Here is a 20,938-nt window from a genome sequence, read left to right as displayed (position 1 = left end):
CTACAAAGCTTCAAGAATTAGTGTCTTCAGTTCCCAAACGTTTATTGAATGTTGTTAAAAGAAAAGGTGATGTAACAAAGTGGTAAACATGACCCTGTCCCAGCTTTTTTGGAACGTGTTGCAGCCATAAAATTCGAAGTTAATTATTTGCTAAAAACAATGTTTATCGGTTTGAATATTAAATATATTGTCTTTGTAGTGTATTCAATTAAATATAGGTTGAACATGATTTGCAAATCATTGTATTCTGTTTTTATTTATGATTAACACAATGTCCCAACTTGATTGGAATTGGGGTTGTATAAAAATGCATTCAACTGTAACTGGAAAACATTTTGGCACTCTCCAAGCCCATTTGAAAATGGGTTTAAATCAATATCATGGGAGTCCATACTTCATAGTTTACAACTGTGCAAGTAATGTAGGTCGCAGTGTGTTTCAGATAAGTCCATCTCGCAGTCCTACAAGAATCTCTCTTATCGGTTGAGGAGATCCGAGGTTTGTGTGGCACTAACAACGCAGAGAGGAGTGTTGTTGTCCATCACTTGTAAGCCCACTGTGTTGCCGTTGGTTGAGTGACACGCTGGGCTGCAGGTGGAGTTACAGGTGTTCTTGAATCTGTGCAGGTATTCAGCATGGACAGGCCTGTGGCTATGCAGCACCCGGATGGCTTCGTCAACCTTGAACCATTTACGTTTTCTTCCTGCATACAAGATCAGAGAATTGAAGGTACGTTGTTAGCATGCTGCTCTACACTGATCGTCCAGTAAAGGTGGCTGAATTACACTTGTCATGTTTTGATTGTGTTGTTCTGTGTTTATAATGGATGACAAGCAGCACTGGTTGTATTTCAGTCTCATACAGTTTCATTGAGGTTGTTCATACATGATATTCAGTATGCACTGTGCCGTCATGGTAGCTACTTTAACTATAACCTATATGGGATTTTCCAAATTTGTAGTCAGGACCACAAACGGATTGGTTTATGAGCTCAAAGGTTTGGAAAACTCTTGACGTTTAATAAAAAGTTCCACCGCATTTGATTTAACATAGAATAAAATGCGATATCATTCTCATGTAACTATGTCTCACAATTGCTGAAAAGCTTAAAACTAACTAATGATTGCTTGAGTATGCTCGCGATTGGGGCATAGTTCCTGTTAGAATTAACTAGAAAATGGAGACATACGGGACCAGATTCCTGGAATGCGAGAAGACAATAAATAGTCAGATAGAGCGTAGGCCAATCTGAATAAAGATAGTAGGGCGTAACTTACACATTCATCCATCCATTCTCTACCGCTTATCCGAGGTCGGGTCGCGGGGGCAGTAGCTTTAGCAGGGACACACAGACTTCCCTCTCCCCAGCCACTACATCCAGCTCTTCCGGGGGGGATCCCCAGGCGTTCCCAGGCCAGCCGAAGGATGTAGTCTCTCCAGCGTGTCCTGGCTCGTCCCCGAGGTCTCTTCCCAGTGGGACGTGCCTGAAACACCTCACCAGGGAGGCGTCCGAATCAGATGCCCCAGCCAGCTCATCTGGCTCCTCTCGATGTGGAGGAGCAGCGGCTCTGAGATCCTCCCGGATGACCGAGCTTCTCACCCTCTCTCTAATGGACAGCCCAGACACCCTGCGGAGGAAACTCATTTCGGCCGCTTGTATCTGGAATCTTGTTCTTTCAGTCACGACCCACAGCTCGTGACCATAGGTGAGGGTAGGAACGTAGATCGACTGGTAAATCGAGAGCTTCGCCTTTTGGCTTAGCTCCTTCTTTACCACAACAGATCGATAAAAAGTCTGCATCACTGCAGACGGTGCACCGATCCGCCTGTCGATCTCCCGTTCCATTCTTCCCTCACTTGTGAACAAGACCCAAAGATACTTAAACTCCTCCACTTGGGGCAAGATCGCATCCCCGACCTGGAGAGGGCATGCCATCCTTGTCCGACTGAGGACCATGGTCTCAGATTTGGAGGTGCTGATTCTCATCCCAGCCGCTTTAAACTCAGTTGCGAACTGCTCCAGTGAGAGTTGGAGGTCATGGCTTGATGAAGCCAACAGAACCACATCATCTGCAAAAAGCAGAGATGCAATACTGAGGCCACCAAACCGGACCCCCTCTACGCCTCGGCTGCGTCTAGAAATTCTGTCCATAAAAGTTATGAACAGAATCGGTGACAAAGCGCAGCCTTGGTTGAGTCCAACCCTCACGGAAACGAGTCCGACTTACTACCGGATATGCGGATCAAATTCTGACTCCGGTTGTACAGGGACCGAACAGCCCGTATCAGTGGATTCGGTACCCCATACTCCCGAAGCACCCCCATAGGATCCCCCGAGAGACACGGTCGAACGCCTTCTCCAAGTCCACAAAACAGATGTAGACTGGTTGGGCGAACTCCCATACACCCTCGAGGACCCTGCCAAGAGTGTAGAGCTGGTCCACTGTTCCACGGCCGGGACGAAAACCACACTGCTCCTCCTGAATCCTAGATTCAACTTCCCGACAGGCCCTCCTCTCCAGCACCCCTGAATAGAACTTACCAGGGAGGCTGAGGAGTGTGATCCCTCTGTTGTTGGAACACACCCTCCGGTCCTCTCTCTTAAAAAGGGGGACCACCACCCCAGTCTGCCAATCCAGAGGCACTGTCCCCGATGTCCATGCGATGTTGCAGAGGAGTGTTAACCAAGACAGCCCTACAACATCCAGAGCATTGAGGAACTCCGGGCGAATCTCATCCACCCCTGGGGCCCTGCCACAGCGGAGCTTTTTAACCACCTCGGTGACCTCAACCCCAGAGATAGGAGAGCCCGCCTCAGAGAACCCAGACTCTCCTCCCTCATGGGAAGCCGTGTCGGTGGAATTGAGGAGGTCCTTGAAGGATTCTCCCCACCGGCTCACAACGTCCCGAGTCAAGCTCAGCAGTGCCCCATCCCCACTATACACAGTGTTGATGGTGCACTGCTTCCCCCTCCTGAGACGCCGGATGGTGGAACAGAATTTCCTCGAAGCCGTCCGGAAGTCTTTCTCCATGGCCTCACCGAACTCCTCCCACGTCCGAGGTTTTGCTTCAGTGACCACCAAAGCTGTGTTCCGCTTAGCCAGCCTGTACCCATCAGCTGCCTCAGGAGTCCCACAGGCCAAAAAGGCCCGATAGGACTCCTTCTTCAGCTTGACGGCATCCCTCACCATTGGTGTCCACCAACGGGTTCGGGGATTGCCGCCACGACAGGGAACTCACCACCAGGTGGTGATCAGTTGACAGCTCCGCCCCTCTCTTCACCAGAGTGTCCAAGACATGCGGCCGCAAGTCCGATGACACGACCACAAAGTCGATCATCGAACTGCGACCTAGGGTGTCCTGGTGCCAAGTGCACGTGTGGACACCCTTATGCTTGAACATGGTGTTCGTTATGGAGAATCCGTGATGAGCACAGAAGTCCAATAACAGAACACCGCTCGGGTTCTGATCGGGGGGGGGGGGCGTTCCTCCCGATCACGCCCTTCCAGGTCTCACTGTCATTGCCCACGTGAGCATTGAAGTCCAACAGCAGAACAATGGAGTCCCCAGCGGGAGCGCTCTCCAGCACCCCCTCCAAGGACTCCAAAAAGGGTGGGTACTCTGAACTGCTGTTTGGTGCATAGGCGCAAACAACAGTCAGGACCCGTCCCCCCACCCGAAGGTGGAGGGAGGTTACCCTCTCGTCCACCGGGGTGAACCCCAAAGTACAGGCGTAACTTACACATGTATACAAAAAGAAAAAAAAGCTCAGAGAAGTATTCTTTGAAACATTACTGTGTATGCTGTTTTTGTTGTATGGTTGTTGTGCCTTCTTGCAAGAATATCAACTCTTATTTAAGCTTATCAAGGTCTCCTACATATTATATTATTTTTTTATTTTCAACTCAAACAACATTGTCCATAAGCAACCAAATTGTCAAGCAACAAAGCAAAAGGTTTTATATCAAACTATAAGAAAACAGACTGCAGTCCAGAAATCAGATTTATATGTGAGTATATGCAGCAATAGTAAATAAAATGCATACCTATGTTGACAGAGTCCTCCCAGTCCTCCAGTATCTCTGTGACAATGAGGATATAGACATATGTCCTGTGCTTTCTGTCTTGGTTGTGCTGTAAAGTTTTAAAAACATTGCCATTATTTAAATGTGGTGCACAAACTGTGATTACTGTTGTTTCTTTGATAGACACAAGAGGAACACAAACAACCCAGAAACAAAAGACACTGAAGACAATGACAAAATTAACAGGGACTTTAACTCAGAATCAGAATCAGAATAATCTTTATTTGCCAAGTATGTCAAAAACACACAAGGAATTTTTCTCCAGTAGTTGGAGCCGGTCTAGTACGACAACAGACAGTCAATTGACAGAGAATACTTTTGAGACATAAAGACATAAAAAAGAAAAAAAAATGTGCAACTGAGCAATAAAAGGTTACCATTAATGTGGTAATTCCGGTACAATTTATTTTGATTATTATTCTGATTTTTTTACAATTGTGTCCTCTAGCAATTAGCGCAGTTTGAAATGACTAATAGAACAATAGTCCGGTGCAGTGACCATTCTGCAAAGGGCACTGAGACTTCAAGAAATTCATGCAGTTTAAAATGACTAGTAGTGCGATAATCTGGGACAATGTCGATTGTCCAAATGTTGCAAATGCTACTCAGGTACATGAGTGGCCTGTATTGGTCAACAACAGATATGCAAATGTAGGCAGCGTGGCGAGACTACTACAGTGAGTGCACAGTAATGTATAATTGGCCCGACAGAAATGTGACAACAAACTCAAGACAAAAAAACCCCAAAAATAAATAAAAAATTAAAAAATAAAATACAATAAAACAAATTGGCAGCATGTTGCAATGGAATTGTAAGTTAACTGTTTAAGAAGTTAATGGCAAGAGGGAAGAAGCTGTTGGAATATCTGCTTGTTTTAGTTTGCATTGTTTGCTAGCGCCGACCTGAGGGAAGGAGATGGTAGAGGTGGTGACCAGGATGTGGAGGGTCCAAGAGGATTTTGCATGCTCTTGTCTTAGTTCTGGCAGCGTGTAAGTTCTCAAGGGTGGGTAGGGGGGTACCGACAATCTTTTCAGCAGTTTTGATTGTCCGTTGCAGTCGGAGTTTGTCCTTTTTTGTAGCAGCACCAAACCAGACTGTGATGGAAGAACACTGTGTAGAACTGCCTCAACAGCTCCTGTGGCAGGCCGTGCTTCCTCAGAAGCCACAGGAAGTACATCTTCTGCTGGGCCTTTTTGAGGATGGAGTTGATGTTGATCTCCCACTTCATGTCCTGAGAGACTGTAATTCCCAGGAACTTGAAGGTCTCGACGGTTGGACACAGGGCAGTTGAAGAGCATGAGGAGCAGCTGTGGCGAAGGATGCCTCCTGAAGTCCACGATCATCTCTACAGTCTTGAGCGTGTTCAGCTCCAAGTTGTGTCGACCGCACCACTGTCCAGCCGCTCCACTTCCTGTCGATACGCAGACTCGTCACCGTCTTTGAAGAGGCTGATGACTGTGGTGTCATCTGCAAACTTCAGGAGTTTGACAGCCGGGTGTGTGTAGATGTAGTCGTTGGTGTAGACAGAACAGCAGCGGAGAGAAGACACAACCCTGGGGCAGTCCCACGTTGACTCCGTCATCCGCAGACCTGTTTGCTTGGTAGGAAAACTGCAGGGGGTCCATCAGGGGACCTGTGACGCTCTTGAGGTGGTCCAGCACGAGGCCTTCAGGATGACAGATGTCAGGGTGACAGGCCTGTAGTCATTCAGACCCGAAATTGCAGGTTTCTTGGGGACTGGGATGTGGTAGAGCATTTGAAACAGGATGGAACTTCGCACAGTTCCAGATATCTATTGAAGATCTGTTGTGTGAAGACTTGAGCGAGCTGGTCCGCGCAGACTTTGAGGCAGGATGGGGACACAAGATCTGGGCCTGCCGCTTTGTTAATCTTTTGTTGTTTGAAGATGCGTCTCACATCTTGTTCGTGGATGGTCAACGCAGAAGTCAGAAGTGTGATAGTGGTTGGTGGTGCGGCTGGGTGGGTGTGATCTGTGAAAGTGTCCTTTTCAAATCTGCAGTAGAAGGTGTTCAAGTCGTCAGCTAGTCTTTTATCGTTCTCAGCTTGGGGGGTTGGTCGCTTGTAATTGGTTAGCGATTGTAATGCATGCCAGACTGATTTAGAGTCGTTAGCGGTAAACTTTTTTCTAACTTTACTGCATAGTTTCTCTTTGCAATGTTAATTTCAGTCAGCTGGTTTCTAGTGCGATTATACAGGGCCCTATCCCCACTTCGATATGAGTCTTCTTTAGCCTAGCGAAGTTGTTTAAGTTTGGCACTGAAACACTTTGTTGTTATTGAACGTGCGAAATGACTTTGTTGGTACACACACCTCTTCACAGAAACTGATATAGGATGTGACAGTGTCCGCATATTCATCCAGGCTGCCAGCTGAATTTTCAAAGACACTCCAGTCTGTGCAGCTTTGAAATTCTATCTTTGCTTCATTGGTCCACTTTTTCACAGTTTTCACCGTAGGCTTCCCGCATTTACTGTAATTTGTGATGTATAATACGCACCCCCAATTCTGGAAAACGCTTCTACCCATGTATAATGCATTTTTACAATGCATGATTTTGCTTCTACCCATATGATCAAAACATGAAATATTATCTGTATATTTTTTTTAAGGATTATTCTGAAGTTAAGCATTTTATTCGAACATGTTATACTTTTTATTTACTTGCTCTTATTTTGAAATTCAAAGCCCTACTTTTATTTAGTAAATGAGAAAACACACAGTTGTGCTCATGTTTGATTACTCAGGCAGAATATGTAAGATGGATACAATTCTTTGAAGAAAAAATGAAGGTCCAGGCAAAACACATTTAATTTTATTTTAATGGGATTCAAATTAAACTGTCAAGCATTTCAGAAAAGCATTAGTAACCAAAACATAACCATAAAGAAATGGTTGTTGTTCCGTCATCAGTCAAAAAGAAAAACTATTTCACAAATTCTGCCTGGTTATGTAAACTTATGAATATAAATGTATAAATAGGTCATATTGGTCAGGTCATATTGGAATGAAAGTGTAGGCTACACCTTTTTCATAACCTCTAGGTGGCGATGGCGTATTGGAATGAAAGTGTACAGCTTTTTCATAACCACTAGATGGCGGCATACATGTATTAAATGTGAAGGTTTTTTTCATTTTCTCCTATACCTATGTCTAATGCGCTCTATTGACTTTTGACAATTTGTTGGGGGGAAAAAAATTATACACGAGAAATTACGGTAAGTTCTTGCCTGTATGTTGGTATTAAGTGAATTAAGCAATGATCAGACGAGCCCAGAGCTGCACGAGGTATGGCACGGTATGCGTTATTTAGCGTAGTATAGCAGTGGTCAAAAATGTTATTTTCCCTGGTAGGACAGTCGATGTGCTGCTTGTATTTAAGGAGTTCGTGGTTGAATCTTGCTTTGTTAAAGTCCCCAAGAATAATGAGGGGTGAGTCTGGGTGTTTTTTTTCCAATTTCGTGTATTTGTTCAGCAAGCGTTAGCAGTGCGGCATTCGTGTTAGCTTGAGGCGGAATGTAAACACCGGCGAGAATGAAAGATGCAAACTCACGAGACGAGTAGAATGGCTTATAGTTAAAAAACAGCGACTAAATGCGGGCTGCAGTGTGTGCCGAGCGCCGTAATGTCCGTACACTATTTTTCGTTGATATAGAAGCATATCTCGCCGCCTTTTGTTTTCCCTGATAACTCCATGACGCGGTCTGCCCGGTGAAGATGGAAGCCGGGAAGCATTATGGCGCCATCGGGGACATCCTCACAAAGCCAAGTCTCCGTAAAGCACAGGGCGGCGGAACGTCCGAAGTCGTAAGCAAGGCACCAACCAGATAAGATGATGAGGAGCTGTTTTGTGTATTAACTAAAATCTTTTCTTTTTTTTAATGTGTTGATTCAACAAAAATTTCCCATGACAGTTTTATAGGCTTACCTCAAAAATTCCCAGAAGTCTGCCAAGCTTTCCCTTAACCCCAGCCTGTGCGTGCAAGAAGCAAAACACATACGACATACAAATCAGCAATAAATGCATTACAATTTGAAAGACTACCAATTGGATATTGGATGATCTATAATTTTCTTTATTGCTTGACCACTTAAGGGTCATGAGTACAGTAACTGGAGCCTATTCTAGCCAGCTTCAGAAAAGAGGTACACCATATACTGGTCTCTAGTCAATCAGAGGGCACATTGGAACGCTCATGGTCGTAATATTTCATTATAGCTAAAGAACAAGGTGCACAAGAAACGCATGGCTGTATACAATTACAATATCTCCTATTGGGCATCATCCAGTTTTGTTATGGTATTATTACGGTACAACTCATGGTCTATTAAGTGGGGACAACCTTGAAGAATGTTTATGATTATGAATCTGATTTAAACAAAAATAAAAAGGGGAAGGTGCTATCACATGACAATGAATACAGTGGCTTCTCCTGGTTTTCCCAGTGGCATGATATAATGATACCATGCCATCATCAAATGGCGCAACAGAGAAGACCAGGTAGGCTGAACATCAGGATAAAGACAGAATGAGCTGATGATGTATAGTTTCACAACAAATGAGCATGGTGGTTTTTAAACTCAGATAGTCTTGGACTGATGGTATTGAAGCACATGACTGAACATTTTGCAATCTGTGGATGACGGTCCAGAAAGCTTAAAGAGATATCTTTTTGTCATAATGCTTCCTGTTTCTGTCTGGTGGTGCATATCAAGCCTTTCAGGGGCTCAAGAAATTGTTTAGCAACATGAACGCCTGTGTAGCATTTTAAATCCGGCCTCTAAAGCTGCCAGCATCAGTTAGTAGGGATGAGACTACCACTGTGACCTTTCCCTAAGACACACTAAGGGCTCTATTTTCATAGATGGCGGCTCTGCGGCAGAGTGTAAATACTGGCGTATCCTGATTTTCGTGGAATCCTCACTGCACATTTGCCAATTTGGCAGACTGGTCTGCAACAAGCTGGGCGTTCTGGCGCAGTGAAGGTGTGACCTTTGACATGCGGCCAGCGCAATGACAATTTTATCGCAGAGAGTCAGTCTAAAATGACGCCTGGTGAGATCACGTATAACTTTTGGTGCAAGGGAGACAGCTGGTCTCACACTATTTTGGTGAATTTGATCAGGGAGCAGACAGATATAGATAAGCTCCAAAATGTGTGGTGGATGTCACACGTATTCCATTCATAAAAACGTGAGCAGCGGGCATCAAACTCTCTGAATCATTGTAGAAATCAATTCATTTAACATATTATTATTATATTTTTAAATGGTCCCACTGCTGGCACGCGGCTCTTTGCGGGGGTGGGGGGGCTTTGGGGGTGCACATGAGGTCCGCGGACATATTTTAAGTCGCGAGGGGTTATCACCAGCTTATTCTGTTTTTACTAAGGGTACCCGCTTACGTTGTCTGTTGCCACACCAACAGTGACAATGCACCAGTCAAGAACAGATCGCTGCATTTACGCATCATCCTCTTCCACACAGAGATGTTTCCATGCGAGACTCATTGCGCCACATTTAATGGGAATGAGAGGAGCCGCTTTGATTGGTGGCGAACGAAGTTGTCTGTGTTCACGCCAACAGCGGTGCAGACACCCCTCTTTTAAATACACGTCTGTCAAATTACCAAAAGCTGGTATAAGCCGCCTCCACGCAGATATTTATGCCGGTCACAGAAATAGAGCCCTCAAGGTTTACTGTGTGTGTAACTGACAATCACAAAACAGGAAGGTGTAAAATGCCTACAGTCTTACACATCAATAAAACTACAACTGATCAAAGAGGCCAGTTAGAATTCTCAGTTATAACATTCAACTTACTTCAGTTAAATATCACTTTTTGACAATTGACATTTTGTACCGGCAAGTAAAAGTAGAGATTTGTACATTTGCATCAATGCCATCCTAGCTTTAGTCAAAGCCTAAAATAAAATTGCTTCAATTATTCTTCAATGGGAGACAACAAAATAACCTAACAGCATGAAATTAAATGATGAAAATATTACAATCATAAGTTGTAACAATTATACAGTATGTATCCATGTTGTCAAGTTGAACTCTATATCAGTGTACTGAAATATGATTTGTGTTGTAGGCTCTCCAAGTTGTTGGTTTGAAGCTCATCTATATTCAGACACTCTGGTCATGGGCACAGGATGGAGTAACCCGAGAGTCGTCCTAAATGTCACTGCCATGGTTCAAAGTTGTCAACACGCTACAATCCAAGGCACAACCTCACAACACAAACCCAACAATCAGTATGTAGCCAAACGAGCCACCTCTTTATGAAATCACAAAGCAACACTGTAAATGACTGGGCATCAATGCTAAACATGTCTAACATTCACCTGAATTGACCTTGTTGCTAATGGTGTAACTATTCTAGAGCTTTGTGTGTGCATGCGATGGATGCCAATTTGTGTTAGTCAGATGTACAGGTATCTGTATACACGTGTTTACAATAGGATAATGATGTGATACAGTCAATGTATGTTCAACTCTCTTCAAGTGGTTACGATTAGTATGATCACATTTTAATCCAGCATCTCAAAATTACATCAGTGTGATTTGGTTGAATAATGGCTTGATGCACCTATTGATAGTTTAAACAACCTACATTTTATTGCTAAACAAATTATTCTTTAAAAAGCTAATTAAAAAAAAAATACAACAATAGGTAAAATCACTGAAAACGTTTAAAAGTTTAAAAATAGAGTGGTGCCTTGAGTTACTAGTTACTTGACTTACGAGTTTTCCGAGACACGAGCAGTCATTCGGCCGTCCTTCAGCCGTTTTTTTTTTTTTAATTTTATTTTACTTGCAAGCGCAGATTGAGATATGAGCGCTGTATGGTGGCAGTAAACTCAACTCACTTCCCAATAAGGAGCACTTTGGAAAATAGTGAGCAATTCTTCAAAAATCAGGCTTCAAGCTGTTAAATCTTAAAACCCGTCTAAATTTACTGTCAAACTAAAGACAAAATAATGAGAATTAAACCTTGTGCATTTAAAACAACCACATAGCTTAGCCTTTCAGCCCACTATCTTAATGCTGAAGCTAATTAACATCTATGTTGCAGTGCTATAACCCTTTAATCAACTGACTGAATACAAATGCTGCAGCAAGACATGTGGACAGACAATATAACAGTACCCACAGTCATATATTATTTATCCTCTGCGAATCTAATATTAGCGCTGTACTGATGATCTGTGAGGAGTTAGGCCGAGTTCCGTGTGTGGTCACAGAACAAATTAAAGATGTATCTCAAGGCAACACTGTATAATTACCAACCTAGATGAACTAAGCAATAACTAAAGTTAAAATAGTTTAAACAAGTTAGTTAATCTGACTTTAAATTACTTTTGAAAATTGTTTAGAAATGTTTTGAGCTCAGCACAATTTGCTACTGACTTTACCAATAGAGTATAAGGTGAGACATCTTGCAAAATGCAAGCATATCAAGAAAATGCTGAGAAATGTAAGATGTTTGGGTCTATCTGTCATGGCCCTCTGTTTCAAATTGTTTTTCTTTGTGTTGCAGTGTGTGGGTGAGCGAAGGTGGGCGTTGACATCGGTGACGCACCTGTCATGCATTGTAATCATCAGCCTTTTTAGGGGGCACCGTGACAGTGTGTGGGCGTCGGATTATTCACTCGTTTTTGCCCCGTGTTTGCCGCCGTCTCTATATCCACTGGCCAAATTTAATCCCAACGGACTGGTTTGGCCCACAGGCCATGCGTTTGACACCCCTGGTCTAAGTGAACCTGAACCCTCAGTTTCATTTGATCTCCACTGAACAAAATAATAATAATAATAATAATAACAAAACAAAAACTTTTTGTCGCATACAGTATTCAGAGAGACAGCCACTGTCACTGTGTCCATTGTAATGTGACCAAATAGTAGAAGAAACACAGATTCACTATTATAGGATGTGAGACGCATCTTCAAACAACAGAAGATTAACAAAGCGGCAGGACCGGACCATGTGTCCCCATCCTGCCTCAAAGTCTGCGCGGACCAGCTCGCTCCAGTCTTCACTCAGATCTTTAACAGATCTTTGGAAATGTGCGAAGTTCCATCCTGTTTCAAACGCTCCACCATCATTCCAGTCCCCAAGAAACCTGCAATCTCTGGTCTGAATGACTACAGGCCTGTCGCTTTGACATCTGTGATCATGAAGTCCTTTGAACGTCTCGTGCTGGACCACCTCAAGAGTGTCACAGGTCCCCTGCTGGACCCCCTGCAGTTTGCCTACCAAGCGAACAGGTCTGCGGATGATGCAGTCAACATGGGACTGCACTTCATCCTAGAACACCTCGACAGTGCAGGGACCTACGCGAGGATCCTGTTCGTGGACTTCAGCTCAGCGTTCAACACCATCATCCCTGAACTCCTTTCAACCAAGCTTCTCCAGCTCAGCGTCTCACCTGCCATCTGCCAGTGGATTTACAGCTTTCTGACGGGCAGGACACAGCAGGTCAGGCTGGGGGAGGCCACCTCATCCACACGCAGCATCAGCACTGGGGCGCCCCAAGGTTGTGTCCTCTCTCCGCTGCTCTTCTCTCTCTACACAAATGACTGCACCTCAACGCACCCGGTTGTCAAACTCCTGCAGTCTGCAGATGACACCACTGTCATCGGCCTCATCAAGGAATGAGACGAGTCTGCATATCGACAGGAAGTGGAGCGGCTGGAGCTGTGGTGCGGCCGACACAACCTGGAGCTGAACACGCTCAAGACGGTAGAGATGATCGTGGACTTCAGGAGGCATCCTTCGTCACAGCTGCCCCTCACGTTGTCCAGCTCCCTTGTGTCAACCGTCGAGACCTTCAAGTTCCTGGGAATTACAATCTCTCGGGACCTGAAGTGGGCGACCAACATCAACTCCGTCCTCAAAAAGGCCCAGCAGAGGATGTACTTCCTGCGGCTTCTGAGAAAGCACGGCCTGCCACCGGAGCTGCTGAGACAGTTCTACACAGCGGTCATCGAATCAGTCCTGTGTTCTTCCATCACAGTCTGGTTTGGTGCTGCTACAAAAAAGGACAAACTCCGACTGCAACGGACAATCAAAACTACTGAAAGGATTGTCGGTACCCCCCTACCCACCATTGAGGACTTGCACGCTGCCAGAACTAAGACAAGGGCGTGCAAAATCCTCTCGGACCGTCTGCACCCCGGTCACCAGCTCTTCCAGCTCCTTCCCTCAGGTAGGCGCTACCGATCAACGCAAACTAGAACTAGTAGACATTCCAACAGCTTCTTCCCTCTTGCGATCAACTTCTTAAACACCTAACCTATAATTCCATTACAACAAGCTGGAAATTTTTTGACTTGAGTTCGTTGTCACATTTCTGTGGGGCTAATTATGTATTACTTGTGCACTCACTGTAGTTGTCTCGCCATGCTGCACTATTTGCATATACTGGCCACTCATGCCAGAGTAGCATCTGCTCCATTTGCACACTGATTGAGGAGTATCTGTAACATTTGCACAACCAACATTGTCCCAGATGATCGCACGACTCGTCACTTTAAACCGCATACACTCCTTGAAGTCTCGGCGCCCGTTGCACAATGGTCATTGCACCGGACTATTGCAATATTAGTCATTCGAACTGCTCTAAGTGCTAGAGGACTCTGCATCTTTTTGCACAATTGTTTTTTGTCAATGTCTTTATGTCCCCAAAGTGTTCTGTAAATTGACTGTCTGTTGTACTCGAGCGGCTCCAACTACCGGAGACAAATTCCTTGTGTGTTTTGGACATACTTGGGAATTAAAGATGATTCTGATTCTGACAACAATACATACAACAATATATTTTTGTCATACATTTTAGAGGCGATTTTGTTTGTTTTTATATATTTAATAATACAGTAGTGTTGATTCTTGGCTGGTTCCAGCAGTCTAAAAACATGTATGTTAAGTTCACTGAAGAAAAAAATGCTTATATGCTGTAGGTGTTAAAGCTGTCTGTCTGTATGTGCCCTGTGATTTACTGGTAATCAGTACAGGGTGTACTCTCCCTCAGCTGAGATGGACTCATCTCAACAGAGACACTGAACAGGATACAGTAAGTGGTATAGGAAATGGATGGTTGTTGTCAAGCACAAAGTTATCTTTACAGTTATCAGAATTATAGTACAATGATATTGCTAGTGGCAGATTGTATGAATGCGTGTCCATCTTACTGAATATGATGACCTCACCTCCTCATACACCTCTCTAACAGCTGCCTCGCAGGGTTCCTCATCAGGCTCCACGCCTCCCCCTGGCACAATCCATTGGTCTGGATGTCGGCTGCTGCTCACCAGTAGCACCTACAGAGAAGACTTATCAGGTCTTTTCTGCTGAATGGACTTGCTAATTTCATACAAGGTGTTACACATAAGCGACGTCATATACAGGATCTTACCAGCCTTGAGTATGGAACAAATTATTTCACAGGTTAATCTTGATAACATTTTCAGCTATGTGAAATTTGATCAAACTGGCAATCAGAGCCAAATTGTTCAAACGCTGTAATCTGGATACAAATTATTCAGATTTTGCAAACCCTTTTTTTACATTTTTGTAACCAGGATCACGTAATCCTTGTTACTTTTATCCTAGTTCCGCAAAGAAAAGTTGGATTAGATCAGTCTGACCCAGATCCAAATTTAAAATGACCAAATCCGGATAATGTGTGTTCTAAATTTGACTGCTTATCACACTGAAGGCTATCTAGGTGTGTAAAAAACACAAAAACAAACTAGTAGGATAGCCAGCATGACGTCATTCAATGTGTATTTATTTGAGTAAAAAAAAAAAAGCACAGGAAATACAAATACAGTAACCCATTTTCAATCTTTTACCAGCGTAAGTGCTTGAAATTAAAATTTAAAATAATTTAGAAGTTAGTGAATTTACAATAATCCTGTTTTTTTTTAAAATCCAAATCAACATAATCCTACAAAAAAAATTGAAAAACACAAACTGAGGGTTTGATCCAGATTATAACCAAAATTGGATTCCATGATCTAATCCCATTTCAGAAACAGTTTTTGGTTTTGAACACCCCATTTTCAATAATTTATTCAATCCATTATCCAAAATCTGATTAGATTACCTTGAAACAACTGGGCCCATATTAACTACATTATCCTGTGTCGTCTCTGCCTTGATGTGACAGTGATAAACTACCTGGCAGCAACCAACAATGGGTACAATAATTCAGTCACAAATAATGGTATACCTGACATAACCACACTCACCACATGGTGTGTAGGCAGGATGGCGATAGCTGTGTCAGTTATGTAAATAGTATGATATATATACAATTTTTGACAATGGAAATGGGAAAAAAAACTGTGACTGCTTGGTGGAAACAGGGCAGTAAAAAATAAAAGAGAAAGAAATTGTATTTGTCATCAAACCTAAGTAAACAACTGAAAAACAGTGGAAAAGAACAGTGACGTGGCTTGCTCTAACAAATCCAACCAAAATCCACAATAGATGCTTTACGTTCAACAGCATGTGTATATACTTGAGTGTTTGTGTCAGGTGATATGTTTGATGACTACCATATTAACATTGATAATCATGTAAGAAAGGTTTATTACCATCTCATAAGATTAGTTGTTATAATGCTAGACATTGCATGGATTTGTTCGATGGAACATCTTGAATTGGTAGATATTTGGTATGCTTTAAGGGTTTATCATGTAGTCCAGTTTCATTCAAACTAATCAAATGATAAAAGGTTCTCCAATAGCATGTAAACATACTGTCTGACAGTGGTTTTACAGACATATGCACATGGCATTCAAACACATGCTCAAAATGCAGACAGTTGCATGTGTACACGCAGTCAACAGGCTTTTCTAAAACCCCTGGATCAGCAGTTGTCTTTTTGTGTGAAAACAAGAGCGCTAAGCAGAGGAGTTTAATGACCCCAGCAGATAGCTCGTCAACAGTGACAACACAGCACACAGTCCTCGTGAGCGTCTTGTGCAATTAGGTCACACTAGGTGTGCTTCAAAGTGGACTCAAATGGAGGCACTTTAGGATAATTCATGGGTGAGAATTGAAACTTTCTCCACCGTCTCACATCATTCTAATTCTGGTCAAATTTATGCATGTACAGTAAAAAAATTTTAAAAATCAGTCTATCACTGCTATTTCTAAAACATCAAATCCATAAAACACTCAGCCATAAGTTTAAAGTGGAATGAAAAAGGCATCTCCTTCGCTTCCACTGTATTATAATCTTATTTAATATGACCTTTCTTTTATTGAGTATAACCAGTGTTTTGCACCGTGTGGCAAAACCTTAAAAGGTACACTCAGCAGGGCTTTTGGTTGAAAATGTTTTTAAATAAATAAAAAAATCAGCAACCATTTTTTTTTAATTTATTTTTTTTATTCTTCCGGGAAAGTATATTAGTATATTTAGACAGAATCTCCACTACTTGGTAAACACTGTCTTCTCTGCACTGGCAGTTTATTCTACTAATATACTAATAGCCATTCTATAAACTTAAGCAGAGCGGAGGATGAGGCTGGTGGCAGATACGTATGTCTTAAACCTGAAGCTGAGGTCATGCGGTAATGTGCCATGCACACGGGGCATGTGAAATCCACACTCCATCTAGAGGCTGCCCTTAATTCCATGCAGCCTCAGCATGCTCAAAAGAGACAACAGAGCAAATGTCTAATTAAAAAGGGTACATCTCATCCTGTGAATATTGGCACTTATTCCATAGCTCTGGACTTACAAATGATCTCTGCAGAAAAAAAAAAAAATCCCCCCAAAATATACTCAGCAATACTTTTAGGCTCGTTCTCTGATGAAATATTTGATTTTCCGACAGATTTCGGCCCAACCACATTTTGGACACATCGGCCTGTCACAGCCTGACACGTAACGAGCAGGAGGCGATGATTTTTCCTCATTGAACTACTACATATTCTGCAGTGTAATTTTTGCCAATATTGAAAGTCTGGATGTGTTTTTAGACAAAAACGAGTTAAAATAGTGATCGTGAAACATGTTGGCTTGTTGTTTAAAAGAAATACAATAATTATATATATATTTTTTTTAAATCGATCATTGAAATGTCTCCTTGAGGAAAGAAGACAGCCAAGTCATCCCACGAGGTAATTCTTGCAGATTCATTTCCATCACAATAACTAAGACGTTTGAAAAGAGTTCCTATGGATGACAAAGGCTTTTCTGTAGGGTGCATGTGACATGGGAGCTTTGTGTGACAGGCAGAAGAGTGTATTGATATACAGTATGACGGGTATAATACCATCTTGAACAAAGCAGTGTTTGGAAACTCACTCAAGCAAGCTGTCTTTTTTATTGCTGAAAAGTTGTCATTTCGGAGGTGAAGGGATTCCACCCGACAGCTCCGATATATAAAATATGAGTTACTACTGCCACATTATGGTATCAAACATTCCTTTGTCTTATGCAGTGAATTTGGACTCCACTTCTGCCACTGACGTCACACGAAGACATTGGTCGTTTTTTTGGCGATCAAAATGTGGGCGCTCCAAAGACAATCGGTTATTTACCAATTGCTCCAAATGGATTGATGATATTGGAAATGTTTCATTTTCTTGAACAAAAAATACATAAAATCAACTTGTTAGTGAAATATGGACCAGTGCTTCACCAGTGCTTCTGCTCAGGACATCCAATAGATGTGTATAATACAGTTTCTTTTTCACTATCAACCCTGAAGCATCGCATTGATGAGCTCTGCAGTTTTCAGACATTTGTAAAGGAGATATAGGACATTTGTAAAGGAGATGTACAAAGCCGATACAAAACTGGGTCAAACAGAAGTTGTTGTCAGAGGACACTCGTATGAGGGTGCTTTTTTTTTTTTTTTTTCTAAAATTAAATGGACGCTTTTATACTAAGTCCATGTTAGAGAGTCACACTATGGAGGTCTAAATAATCACAATCTGGGAACTTTAACTGTGATAAATGTGCAAAAAAAAAAATAAAAATCTGAAATCAGGAAGGTGGTAATTACTTTTTCACGGCACTGTATATTAATGGCAATGTATTACATTCAAGTGATACTTTGATCATTTGTCCGCTGCCCTCAACCTTGACAGACATGCTTAGGAATGGCTGTCAACCTGGCATGCAGACAGGACTTCACCACAGAAACTGTGATGCGTGCAATTGAAGGCGTCACGAGAACACATTGTTGTGCGACGTGTGAGATGACTTCTTCCTGCACTACAATCAGCAATAATCCAAGTGATTTAATCACATGACAACACAAGACATGGTGAAGAAGAGTACGGGGCAATGAGGAGAAATGCGGAGAGATTGGCAGCATCGGGACCCTCGAAAGCAAATCTGCAAAGGGGGACAGCAAGCCTGCGCCTTGTTTCTAAAAATTGCAGCTCATAGGTCACCTGGTGTTTAGGACACTGTGTAGCATTCAACGCCTCCCCACACACCCACCACCACCGCAACCACGTCTCAAGCGATGCTCAGATGTCAGATGGGACACATCCACTCGGCAGACTTTTCAGTGATCCAGGACACAAAAGCGACATACTTTTAAGGAAATCCTGTCGATTGTATTAACATTAATGTTATTAAATTAAACGTTAAATTGTTTATTTATTAATTTCTTCTGTAGAATGACTTTCGCTGGACATAACTGTTTATCACCATTTGAAAGACTACAGTCCAGATGTTTTTGGGATGGTTGACAACAAAGTCCAACAGGTGCAAATTCGGTGTAGTAACAATAGGTAAATAAACATTGATTTTTTCATGGCCTTTATTGATTCCAATCCAGTTGGAAACAAAATAACCCACTACTCTCTCTTAGGGCTGCTATGAGAATAACACATTAAATGGCCACTTCATCAGGTACATCTGCTTAAGCTAATGTCATATAATACAAGGCAAATTTTTAAGAAAACATGATCAGGAGCAAACGAGTACACTACTGTCAACAGTTGTTGAACAAAAAAAAAAGAAAGAAAAGCAGTCGGCTCACTAAAAGTCTTACCTCTTCTTCGAACTCGTTTCTGAAACACAAACACGCCGCTCGTCTTTTAAAGCCTTCACCGTCATAAGTCCTGGTCTGGTTGGGTTTAAACTTCATCATGTAAAATGTCCTGAATGTGAGAAACGCAGCAAAATGTCATAGGTCGTTAGTATACGTAGAGCTTCCGTCGTCCGAGAAGCGAGAAGATAATAGTGTCGTCGCAATTACAAAGTGTGCATTTGCTTCATTCATGTCGAGACTTTTCCTCATCTGCGTCCAGCTGCGTCTGGTCGTTCAGTGAACATGGACTGGAGGTTGGGTTCAGGTGTCACACCAACCCCAAAACTCGTGCCTGAAGTTTGCGGGCTTTTTTTTACACCGCAGCCGAGGTCAGAGCATAGACATAAATACACACGGTTCGATTGCGCAGTACGTCAACGAGTCGGCCATTTTGGCTGTGGCAGATCCTGCCCCTTAAAAAGCAATGAATGGAACTTCATCAAGCGCTTTTCGACAAACTGCACAAAGTTAAAGCCTATCATTTATTTTTATACTTGGGATACGGATAGACATAATGTGTGTAACTTTAAACCACATTACTATAAGTGTTTATTCTGTCTATGTTTGGGATAAACAGCATCAAAACGTCTATATTTTTGAATATTTTCATACAAATATATATAACACTGTTACTATGATGATATTTATATCCATACATATTAATATTAAATATTTATTCTGTGTCTACAATAACCAGGCCCTGAAATGTAGATGTGTCGTGTGGGTTTTCTAATGAACGAGCCCTATAAAGGTAATGTACACCTCAATAAATTACAATGCTGTGAAATGCTTAATTTAGTTAGGCAGTTCAATTCAAAAAGTAAAATTCATATTATAGAGATGCACTACACACACACACACCTGACTCAGGGTCGCACCAGCCACTTGAACAGCATTGGGGTTTTGTGATTAATTTATACGTCTTATTTGTCGTGTTTTTTTTTTTTTTTTAACCAAGACTATGCTGCACAGCGGACGGCTGGTTAGAGCGTCTGCCTCACAGTTCTGAGGACCGGAGTTCAATCCCCGGCCCCACCTGTGTGGAGTTTGTACGTTCTCCCCGTGCCTGGGTGGGTTTTCTCCGGGCACTCCGGTTTCCTCCCACATCCCAAAACCATGCGTGGTAGGTTGATTGAAGACTCAAAATTGCCCGTAGGTGTGAATGTGAGTGTGAATTGTTGTTTGGACCAGCTCAGTCCAGTCTTCACACAGATCTTCAATAGATCTCTGGAACTGTGCGCAGTACCATCCCGTTTCAAACGCTCCACCATCATTCCAGTCCCCAAGAAACCTACAATCTCGGCTCTAAATGACTACAGGCCTGTCGCCTTGACATCTGTGGTCATGAAGTCCTTTGAACGTCTCGTGCTGGACCACCTCAAGAGCATCACAGGTCCCCTGCTGGACCCCCTGCAATTTGGCTACCGAGTAAACAGGTCTGCGGATGATGCAGTCAACACGGGACTGCACTTCATCCTAGAACACCTCGACAGTGCAGGGACCTACGCGAGGATCCTGTCCGTGGACTTCAGCTCAGCGTTCAACACTATCATCCCTGAACTCCTTTCCTCCTAGCTTCTCCAGCTCAGCGTCTCGTCTGTCATCTGGCAGTGGGTTTACAGCTTCCTGACGGGCAGGACACAGCAGGTGAGGCTGGGGGAGGCCACCTTACTGGCCACTCATGCCAGAGTAGCATCTGCCCCACTTGCACACTGACTGAGGAGTATCTGCAACATGCCCCCTCTGGAGCCAGGCCTGGA

General features: G+C 42.9%; 1 protein-coding gene across 2 annotated transcripts; it reads right to left on the bottom strand.

The window, feature by feature from the left end:
• Nucleotides 1–267: 267 nt before the first annotated feature.
• nudt4a (nudix (nucleoside diphosphate linked moiety X)-type motif 4a) lies at nt 268–19,445 on the bottom strand. 2 transcript variants are annotated; one of them, XM_061676699.1, is made up of 6 exons: nt 19,347–19,445; nt 19,140–19,248; nt 14,319–14,429; nt 8,033–8,077; nt 4,047–4,134; nt 268–703 (listed from the first exon to the last, which is right to left on the bottom strand). In XM_061676699.1, exons 1-6 carry the CDS (start codon nt 19,364–19,366, stop codon nt 477–479), a joined length of 600 nt encoding a protein of 199 aa, XP_061532683.1. In that variant the 5' UTR covers nt 19,367–19,445; the 3' UTR covers nt 268–476. The 2 variants fall into 2 exon arrangements, with proteins under 2 accessions (XP_061532683.1, XP_061532684.1); XM_061676700.1 differs by lacking the exon at nt 8,033–8,077.
• Between the last annotated feature and the right edge of the window lie 1,493 nt (nt 19,446–20,938).

Source organism: Phycodurus eques, chromosome 5 (genome assembly GCF_024500275.1).
Source record: "Phycodurus eques isolate BA_2022a chromosome 5, UOR_Pequ_1.1, whole genome shotgun sequence".
NCBI classification, from domain to species: domain Eukaryota; kingdom Metazoa; phylum Chordata; class Actinopteri; order Syngnathiformes; family Syngnathidae; genus Phycodurus; species Phycodurus eques.
This window is presented reverse-complemented; position numbering and strand designations above follow the sequence as displayed.

Coding starts and splice junctions, on each gene's coding strand:
- nudt4a (XM_061676699.1), bottom strand. CDS start 19,366: ATGAAGCAAATGCACACTTT. Junction 14,430..19,139: donor GAAACGAGTTCGAAGAAGAG/GTAAGACTTTTA, acceptor TCTTCTCTGTAG/GTGCTACTGGTGAGCAGCAG. Junction 4,135..8,032: donor GACTTCTGGGAATTTTTGAG/GTAAGCCTATAA, acceptor AAAACTTTACAG/CACAACCAAGACAGAAAGCA.